Source organism: Pistacia vera, unplaced genomic scaffold (assembly GCF_008641045.1).
Source record: "Pistacia vera cultivar Batoury unplaced genomic scaffold, PisVer_v2 Contig1015, whole genome shotgun sequence".
Classification (NCBI taxonomy): Eukaryota; Viridiplantae; Streptophyta; class Magnoliopsida; order Sapindales; family Anacardiaceae; genus Pistacia; species Pistacia vera.
The window spans coordinates 19,476-30,178 of NW_022195045.1; the positions used below are offsets into that span (position 1 = coordinate 19,476).

The 10,703-nt window shown below is 33.9% G+C and overlaps 1 protein-coding gene across 1 annotated transcript; it reads left to right on the top strand.

Moving 5' to 3' along the window:
- The first annotated feature begins 544 nt into the window (after nt 1-544).
- On the top strand, nt 545-3,013 carry LOC116116400 (trafficking protein particle complex subunit 6B-like). Its single transcript, XM_031402496.1, has 4 exons — nt 545-753; nt 1,565-1,682; nt 1,766-1,991; nt 2,712-3,013. The coding sequence occupies exons 1-4, from the start codon at nt 602-604 to the stop codon at nt 2,738-2,740; spliced, it is 525 nt and encodes a 174-aa protein (XP_031258356.1). The 5' UTR covers nt 545-601; the 3' UTR covers nt 2,741-3,013.
- Nucleotides 3,014-10,703: the final 7,690 nt, after the last annotated feature.

The following is a 10,703-nucleotide window of genomic DNA, read 5'->3' on the forward strand; positions in this document are numbered from 1 at the left end:
AAATTTATAATTCTTGCAGAAACCACGTGATAAAGGCTAGCATGAAAATCTTGAAAAAGTCAGGTTATCTTGAAAAGCATTTATTGCTGCAGGAAAGTGATGCAAGCATGTAGTAAAAGTCTTTATTGAAACTCTTCTTGACAAGTGTTGTAGAGAAGCTGAAAAATCTTGAGGATCCGTCGAAAGTGTTGAAAAATGATGCTGAGTCAACCTTTATTGAAGTCATAATTGATCTGGTTTTGGAACATGACAAAATATTCATCCTCATCTCGATCGCTCGGTGATTTGGTGCTGTCCGAGTCTGCTTTTTGAGATGTTGAAGATCCAATGGCCATAATGATTTTGTCCATATCTTGAGGGTTTTGACATTGAGCCAACTCAGCAAGAAGTCTTGATTTTTGCGTTAAAAATGTTGATTGTTGTTGAGGCTGACATAACTGTGGGTGTTGAGAGATCCACATCTGCATAGCTGGTGGACTAATATTTTGGATGGAAAAACTAGGCCACCATTTAATAAGAAATTTTCTTTGTAATTCTNAGAAAATACAAAACCATTTCAGTAGAGATCGAGTCGAAGCAAAAACAAAAAATTGAGGTGAAAATGGGAAGGGAAGTTTCAGAGAGCTGCGTTGATAGTCTGTTAACTGAAATGGTATCAACCTATTGCAATCGGTTCTACGCTAATAAGCCTGAGCTCGCCGCGCGTCGGATCGAAGCCATTGGTTATCAGGTCGGCCATCAGCTCTCCGAACGGTACACTCTTTCACACCTTATCAATCCCAAACTTTTGTTCCAGTTTTTTGTAAAAAATTGATTTAATATGCGGCGTTTAGAGTTATCGGAAGCTTTGGTGTTTAGATCTGATTACGACTTCTGAATTATGCGGTTTGGTTGCTGAGAAATTGCGGGAAAAGAAAAGAAAGGAAAAGAGAAGAGGAAGAGGTTTAGTTTTGGTATGTGTAAGAAAATTGAAAAGTTGAAGCTTTAGATTAGTTTTAATTGTTTAAGCGTAGGATTCTGTTTGCTTTGTATGTAAAAATCTGTTTGATATAGGTTTGATTTGGGTGAAAAATGTTGTCAGAAACAATGTTGAATTGGTTATTTTTGCTTTTTGCTGGAATATTCAGTGTTGGTATGGCACCAATCTGTGGCCAATATTGGCTTTGTTTTCGAATTTTCAAATATATAAACTTATTAAGTGGGTGGATGAACGGAGTTCCACAATGTCGGTCTCTTGTCCTTGTTTATTTTGGTGGTTAACATCAAAGTAGGGTACACAGAAGAATTGTTTTTGAAAAAATGAGTGGTAGTTTTTGGAAGCTTTTCAAGAACTCATAACATGAACTAGAATAGCTCTTTTCAATCATAATTTTCTGAATGTCGTTGGGACAGAGCCCTAGTACGTAGTGCAAACTAGAATAATTAGTTGAGAGTATATCTTTTATCATCTTGTGTTAATGGTATTTAATTTTGTATCACTTTCAAGTTATGTTTAATGCCTCTTTCTTGTTCTTCTGTGAATCCATTGTGCTGCCTATGATGACGGAATTTAAGCTTTTGTTAGGTATACGATGGAGAGGCCACGCTTTAGTGATCATCTGGAGGCAATAAAGTTCATCTGCAAGGACTTTTGGTCTGAACTCTTCAAGAAACAGATAGACAATTTGAAGACAAATCATAGAGTATGTCGAAGCACCAAAAATAGTGATTTAGGGCTGGAGGTCATAGTTTTTAGTTAATGAAATTGGTTATGTATGTTTTGTAGGGTACATTTGTATTGCAGGATAATGGGTTTCGCTGGCTTTCGCGTATTTCACTCGATCCATCCCTGGAAAATGCAGAATCTCAAGATCCTTCTGCTTCAACCGAAAGCAAGGCAGCACAAGCAACCAGCATGCATCTCTATTTCCCTTGTGGAATCATAAGAGGAGCTCTTTCAAACTTGGGAATTCCTTGTGCAGTTTCTGCTGACATATCCAACCTTCCTGCATGTAAGGAATTGGCTCTTGAGCTTTCCATTCTTGAATTGTTTTTAAAAAATTCTCATTCAATTACATTCATCGGACCTTTATTTTATAAGTACTTTTGCATCAAGTAAGATATCATGCTATAATTAAACTCATGGGTATATGAAACCAAAATTGCTCTCTGACTTCCTTGTTTATGAATTGAAGCATTGCTGAAACGCTTTTTACTTAAGTTTTTTAAATCCTGTGAATATTCTAACATGTTCGTCAATGCTATTTGGCCCACGCCTTAATGTCTTTATCTTTGCTAAAGCCTTTTAAGTTATGTTGTACTAATCCTTTTGATCAAGTCAGTTAGAAACTAAAAATAGGCAATTAGCTCCCTTCACTGCTTTAAATCCGAGCTTGGTATTTTGATATTATCTCTCTCAATTTTACTTATAATGTTTTTCCCTTTGACCTAATTTTGAATCTCACAGTTCTGAGAGATATCTCAACTGTTCTGTCAATATGTTTTTCAACCATTCACTAAAAACATTCACTTGTTGTCCTCTGTTTGAAAAATTCAACAGGCAGAGATAGTCCTTACTTTCATTTTATGTAATTGCTAAGTCCTTTCGACATGGTAACTTTTACATTCCAATTGTTGTGCTGATGCTGTTTATTTTGTTTTGTGCATTTATCTCTGACCATATGAGTATAGTGTTTATATTCGTGTATCTGATATTTTACATCAATTTACAGGTTCGTTTGTGGTCCGGATAAAGGCCTGATGAACATTTGAGCACAAGTTTGGGATTAGAGCCGGGGCTTGAAGCATGTAGTGATCTGTTTTCTCCCTCTACAGCTGATGCATAAAACTGTATTTGATTTGAAAATTTCTAGATATCCCTTTGAAAATATCCATTGTGTAGCTCATGAATATTTGGGAGGAACTTCTGTTGCACAAGTAAACTTGAAATCTGGGTGCAGATATTGTGAAGCTCTGTGATAATTGATGACAACAACTGTTGTTGAGTGTCAATATTAAAAGTCAAAAATGCCTTTTGTTTTTTTGGGTTTTGAGTGATAGTGTAAGAATTTGGACTCATTTTTCCACTAGTAAAAATTCTTTTTCCTTCTTTTAAGGATGTGTTTGGTTCAGGGAATGTTATATTACTGGGAATGTTATATTAATAAAAAAATAGATTATCTTGAAGATTACTGAGAATGTTTAAGAAAATGTGTTTCGTTGATTGGAATAATTTGGTGGGTATATTATATTAATATGTTTGGTTGGGAGGAATAAATTAGTGGGTATGTTATATAATTTACTAAATTGTCTTTCTTTTTAAATATTAATATAATATTATTTTTTGAATAATTTTTTTAACCCATTACGTTTGAAATATTGTTAAAACACTCTAGCAACAAAAAAAGTTTAGAACTTAACAAAAACATTCACACCCACCCCAAGCATTGTCGGTCACTTGCCACCGCCGCTAGCGGCATCGTAAGTGGCTGTAACGGCATACGACCAATCAAATCTGGCCGGCTACGCTTTGATATGGTCATTTTTGGCCGGATCTACGGCCAGAACTGCCTATCGTTAACAGCCAAAGCTTTGCCCGTCATTAATGGTTAGAGTTCTGGCCGAATATGGTTGTCGTTAACAGTTAGATTTATCTGGTCATTTGGTCATTAACGGTCGGAAGTCGAAGATTTGGCCGGAGACGACCAGAATAGATCTAGCCATTTTTGGCCAAATCTACGACTATCTAGTTGTTTTCAACCATCCATATCGGCGCACGATGGTCATTTCCAGCGACTTCAGGTGGCGACAGACGGTGGCCAGCGGTGGTTGGCCAACTGCTGGCGGTGGTGGTTGACCAACTATTGGCGGTGGTGGTTGGTGGGCGGTGATGGTCATGGGTGGCCTGCAATTTGTTTTAAATATAAATGCATTATTGTTCAAAAACTTAATTAAATAGGGGTAAAATAGTAATGATAAATTAATTTCAAAATAATGGTATTATTGTCCAAAAATTTTATTAATAAGCGATAAAATTTTAACAAAAATAAAATTATCAAATAATATTAAAATATTTATGAAAATGTAATTAATCAGATTACCTCTTATATAACCAATAATAAATATTGGAAGATATCTTATATTACTTAATAATCAAACATGATAATCAAATAATAAAAGAAGAGATTACCTCAGTATTTGTGGATTACCCCAACTGATCACGCCCTAATTGTATTCCTTTGCGAAAGTTGTGCAACATTAGACAGACAGTTGCTACGTGTGATGTCACGCGACCCATCATCAGTGGCCCGACATCCGCCCAAATCGATGAGTAATCTTGAAATAATCAGCGTACAAATTTTTGTTATTTCTTTTATTCTATTGTAATTTAAATTTATCGTAATTTATATTTAATTTTAATATAAAAAAGTGCACGCATCATCAACATTTTTCGCTACTCCACTAAAGAGACCGCTCAATTCTGAGTCAAAACTATCCAGTTTTGTCTTTATTCGCTCAAAAAGTCCATTTTAACCTGAAACACGGAAAGTAAAGAATTAAGCACCAATTCAGGTAAAAATGCACTGGAAAGTACCTGAAATCCGACAAAAAGATCAAATGAAAACTGTATAATTTACGGATTATCACTAATAGTGTGAAGAATTTGATTAGAGTAATTGTTTTCATGTTGAATATTTTAATGTCTCTTAAAGTTGGTCGTTTTTTTTTATCGTCATCAATTTTATTAATTCTTTTAATGGGTGATGCTATTATTTATGCTTGTTGATGTTCTATTTTTATTTCTTCTAAATGTGGATGTACAGTGTAATAATTTTATTTGTTGATGTTTGCCAATTTTTTGTTGTATTAGTTGTTACAAAAATAGTTTTCTTTTCACTTAAATTTTGAAAATATTTTCCATTTTCTAACCAATTAAAGAAAAAAATATTTTGTTTTAATCTTTCTTGCGTATTATACCATTTAGATCTAAGGGTATTTTGTTCCTTTGGTTTAAATAATTTAAAGAAAATTTATCTTTTGTCTTTATTATAATTTTGTAGGAATTCTTATTTTAAAAATTCTTTGTTAATTTCAAAGGGTTTAGTTATTGTGTTAATTTGACTGTAGTTTCCTAATACTTCTGATTGTGTTGGTGAACTAGGTGGAGTTGATGTCTTTTCATGTGCAGGTTTTGGTACAGGAGGGGAGTAATTTACACTTACTAATTTACTTGTTGAACTTGCTGATGAGGGCCTAGGTGTAGTGATTTCTTCAATCCTTGGGTTGTGATGATTTTTATTATTAATTATGGGTTGATTTCGTTCTAAGGGTATTTCTCTAAATTTTAATCTTATTGTACCATATGATTCTTGTATTATTTGTTGTATTTCAGATCAATTTTGATCATGTAGAGGGTTTGGAGGGTATAATTTTTCTAATTTCCAATCTATTTGTTTAATAATTTCATCCCAAGCTAATCTTTTTGGTATAAAAGTTTTGGCTTCGTTTGGTTCAAAATTGGGAATACTACTTTTAGCATTCCCAAAAAAGTTAAACAGTAAAATACCCAAAAACTCTCGGCTCCGTTTGGTTCACAATTTTGTGTTTTTGAGAAAAGTTTTTTGAAAAAAGTTAAAAAAAAAGTTGAATTGGGCGGGTATTACGATGTAGGATTTACAAATTTTAAAATACCCCTTATGTTTGTTTTTTTACAAAACACCCCTTATAATGAAATATTAAAAATTAACAAAAACACCCTCAATCCACCCTCAAATACGGACAGCCATCCACCACCATCGGAGGGTGGCAAGAGTCGCCGTAACAAAAACATTAAAAATATTTAGGGGAATTTAATTGAATTAACAAATTTAGGGGGTTTAAAAAATGTTGAATAAAGTTGAATAATATTGTGAGTTTTTGGGTATTTTACTGTTTAACTTTTTTGGGAATACTAAAAGTAGTATTCCCAAAATCCAACCAAACGAAGCCCTCATTTTTGGGAATACTACTTTCAATATTATTCAATTTTTTTTAAACCCTCTAAATTTGTTAATTTAATTAAATACCCCTAAACATTTTTTTAAAAATTACAAAAACACCCCAATAATCCACATTTACCAGATTCCGGCCACCACCACCGAAAAATGGCCAAAATCTGGTAGGATGGCGCACCACCGGCTGAATCTGGCCGGTAGCGCGCCGATCTAGCCTTTTCCGGCCAGATCCACAGTGGATCTGGCAGGAAAATGCCAGATCTAAGGCCAAAGATCTGGCCATTGACGGCCAGATCTTTGGCCGTAACAGTCGGTCACGACGGCCAACAAACGGTCGTCGTTGACCATCAATGATGACTGTTTGTTGGCCATCGTTGAGAGCAAATACGACCAGATCTGGCCATATCGGCGCATGACCGGTAAGATCCAACCGATTATGCGCCGATAAGGCAACTCCAGCCACCTCCGGTGGTGGTGGCCGGCTAGGGGTATTTGAGGGTGGGTTGGGGTGTTCTTGTTAACTTTTAATGTTTTATTATAGGGGGTATTTTGTAAAAAAAAACATAGGGAGCATGTTATTAATTTATAAATCCTATATTGTAATACCCGCCCAATTCAACTTTTTTTAACTTTTTTCAAAAAACTTTTTCCAAAACCCCCAAATTTTGAACCAAACGAAGCCTTTATGTTTTGTTCTATCAGCTTCCATAATAATTGCATGTCCCAGTAGGGACATCATAATGGCTCTTGGATTTATTATGCTTGATAAGTAAGATTAGAAGCTTTTAAGTTAATAGTTAATGCAGACATTATTGTTCGATCATATAATCCTACTGTAAAGTTTGGATAACAATCAAAATATACTGGACCGCTTTCTAAATTAGAATTTAATACTGCTAATAAAGAGTTATTAAAATTTAAATTTCTTGCATCTCTTAAAATAACTAACATTGGAGTTTTTTATCCTAATCTAAACAATGGTTCTACTGCTACTTGTACTAATCCTATGTGTAAAAATTTATAATTGTTTTGTCTGTGTTTATGAATTGCTTCTTTAGAGAAAAGTTGAATTTCTTCAATCTTTTTTTCGGTTATCATTATTGTGTCTTCTGTTGTTTTAATAGAGTAATCTAATATAAATGCAAAACTACCTATTTAATATATTGTGTCTTTTCTAACTGGTGGTATGTTCCAGTTATGTAAGTGTTGATCAATTTTTGCCATATTAATTTTTTGAGTGTTAATTGATTTCATTAATTCTTATTATTGTTTGTGTTTTGTTTAATGTCCTGTCTTGAGTATTTTTTAAGAGTACAACTAGTTTCTAAAATTCTACTTCACTATTATATATATATAATTTTGTTACAAACTTCATATTGTGCACATATCTACATTATCCCTAATTCGTTCTAACTAGTTGGGCTACCCACAAATGAGTATCTTTACAAAATATTAAGTTTTAATAGTTCTCTTTTTTGTTTTATCTAAGTCATATTAGAAGTAAAAATTGATTTATATACGTTACTAATTATATTAATATTCATATTCAACATTAATTTCTAATTATGTATTAACATACATATAAAAGTATTATATTCTAATTGTATAAAAAAATGAAATTAATAATCATATTAAAGATTAATGAAAAATTAAATACCAATTCAAAATCACATGCACACACATTTTTCGTATATATATAATTATATAAAATTTATAGGTTCACTATGTGAGTTTCGTATATTGAGAGAGTTTTGCAAGAAATTGAGAGACAAAGATAAGCTTCAATTATCATATTTGATTGACTAAAAGACAAAATGAATTGCAATTGAAGTTTCAACTACTTAAGTAAATTCGGTAGCAGAACATAGTAAAGGGAAAGTGAATACAGGAAGTTTAATTCGCTTAGGGTTAAGTAACTTCAAAACAACAGTGCTTTGCTGGCGCTTAGCTAAATATCAAATGGACCCCTATCTTCTGAATCCTGACACTTTGATCCACATGCCCACTCAAGCTAAACTCCCTAGTCCAGATTTCCAAGTGAGGCAATCAAAGAAATCCACAAATGCTGAATTAAAAACAAGTAGAACTTTCTGAACTAGAACTGATGAACCATAGCAAATAGAGCTGGAACTTGCTGAATGAGAACTGATGAACCATAGTAGATAGAGCTGCTGAATTATCAATGCAGCTTTAGGGGATAACAAAACCAATTCAGTTTTAGCTAGCACCAGTTTCTCAGAAATACAAGTTAAAAGAAAAAAAAAAGAATTTTTGCAGTATGGCAGTAGTAGTATGAAGAAATTAAATGACCTTCACCATTTGCACACATTCTGCTGAGGAGATTGAGTCATAGGCATGCTCAAGTAGAAGTATAATAACCACAATATAGTAGTATGCAGTAAGTATCATACCAAAACACTGTTAAGTAGCACCGTATCAGAATACCAACAAAAGGAAAAAAGTAACACCATGGTAGTCACCACTATAGCAGAACACCTTTGATCACAATGACAATAGTATAATCAATATGCAGTGAGCACCACATCAGAATACTACATTAGAATACCAACAAAAAGAACAAAGTAACACCATGGCAGTCACCATTATAGCATAATACAGTCGAACACCATTAAATTAACACCACTGCAGTTACCACCATATTAGAACACTGCAGAACACCATTTAATTGGCATCAAGATGAACAAATTAACACCATTGCAGTTACCACCATATCAGAACACTGCAAAAACACCATTTAATTGGATTAGGGCAGATCAGCAACATTAAGGTTAGCCTTTAACTCTAGAAACTGAGCAGTGGAAAGGGCTTTTGTGAATAAGGAGCTGCTTGGTTAAGACTTGATCTCTTATATAATGAGCATCAATTTCAATGTGCTTAGTCCTAGCAGGGAACACAGGATTAGAAGCTAAAGCTCTTGCACTGAGATTGTCACACCATATGACAGGTGTTTGGGGAAAGTTTAAGCCTAATTTTGAGAAAATACTCTTTAACCAGGAAACTTTAGTTGTTGTATTAACTAGAGCTCTATATTTAGCTTCGGTTGATGACAAAGCAACGACCTTTTGCTTCCTAGAGCTCAATTGAATCAGATTTGGACCCAAGAAAATGCAGAATCCACTAGTTGATCTCCTATTATCAATGTTACTTCCATCTGCATTAGCATAGCATTCAACAATCATTGATGTTGCTGGTCGCAACTGAATGCCATGATTTTGAGTTCCTTTGAGATATCTAAGGACTCTTTTGCAAGTTTTCATTGAATTTCTGTGGGAGCTTGCAAATATTGACTAAGTTTGTTAACAACAAAACTTATATTAGGCCTAGTGAGTGTGAGGTATTGTAAAGCACCAACTGTGCTTTTGTACAAAGTAGGATCTTGAAAACATTCATTGTCTCCAGAAAACAACTTAGTGCCAACTGCTAGAGGGGTTGGACATGGGTGTGCATTTGTCATTCTTGTTTTGACAAGTAAATCAACAATATATTTGGTTTGTTTGAGATGCAAGCCTTGATCAGTTCGAGTGACTTCTATTCCAAGAAAGTAGTGGACTGATCCTAAAACTTTTAGGGAGAATTGAGCATCAAGCTTTCGGACTAGTGTATGAATAAATGACTTGTTGCCTCTAGTGATCAAGATATCATCTACATAGATAAGAAGATAAGTCATTTGAGTACCTTCTTGAAAAATAAACAAGCTGGAGTCAGCCATTGAATTCCTGAACCCTTTATCAATTAAAGCTTGTTTTAATTTGTCAAACCATGCCCTGGGTGCTTGTTTGAGCCCATATAAAGCCTTTTCAAATTTACAAACATATCTAGGTGTAATAATCTGTCTAGCTAGTAATTCTTTGAGAAATATATGACAAAATCCACTAAATAACTTTTGAAAACATATATACATATATGTATATAATGTAAAATCCGAAAGCTCTAATTTTAATTCATATAAATATATACACAAAATAACTAATATACATTAATAAGTATAAAATATTCTTGGATAGTGCTGCTAAACTCCTCCGCTTACTGATGTCCCACGTGACCGTAAATCATCTAGTACCTGCAAAATAGTAAAAAAACGGAGTGAGCACTAATTGCTTAGTAAGTAAAGTAAACTGCACTACTGTTTTTCCTTCGTTACTCATATTCTGACTTTCCTTCTCTCACTTTAATCTTTTCTAATATTCTTCATTCTTTTCTAGTATCCTTCATTCTTTTCTCATATTCTGCATTATTTGCTAGTATTCTTCTTTCTTTTCTATTATTCTAATTTGCTACTTACCGACGTACAAGGACAATTAATAAAAATATACATCGTCGAGCACATAAGAAATTCTAAATAATGCAAGTAGCATAATACATATGCAGAATAATAAACTTTTTCTAAGAAATGAACTTTCTTTTCTTTTCTGTTTTCTGTCTCTTATTTTGTTTCTCTTTCTTTTCTTTATTCTATTCTGGTTTGCCAATCAGACTAGACTGAGGCATGGATTTGGAACCCTGTCCATGTGAGTCTATTCTGAAATTCTTTCTGGGTACAATCCTCATCCACATGCATTGCTAACGGACTGTACTAATTCTGTTTTTCTATTCTGAGGCCGCTCACTGATGGCGGCGTGCATGTAGGAGTTTTCTGCATCTCTGTCACTCATGGGTTCCCCATCGCAACAACCGTCTAGCATAACATTCTGTAGAAAGAGATTCTATACA

What these genes read in the sequence shown, in the direction of transcription:
- LOC116116400 (XM_031402496.1), top strand. Translation starts at nt 602, where the DNA reads ATGGGAAGGGAAGTTTCAGAGAGCTGCGTTGATAGTCTGTTAACTGAA. An exon ending in GGCCATCAGCTCTCCGAACG is followed by an intron (nt 754 to 1,564) that starts GTACACTCTTTC and finishes AGCTTTTGTTAG; the next exon opens with GTATACGATGGAGAGGCCAC. An exon ending in CATATCCAACCTTCCTGCAT is followed by an intron (nt 1,992 to 2,711) that starts GTAAGGAATTGG and finishes ATCAATTTACAG; the next exon opens with GTTCGTTTGTGGTCCGGATA.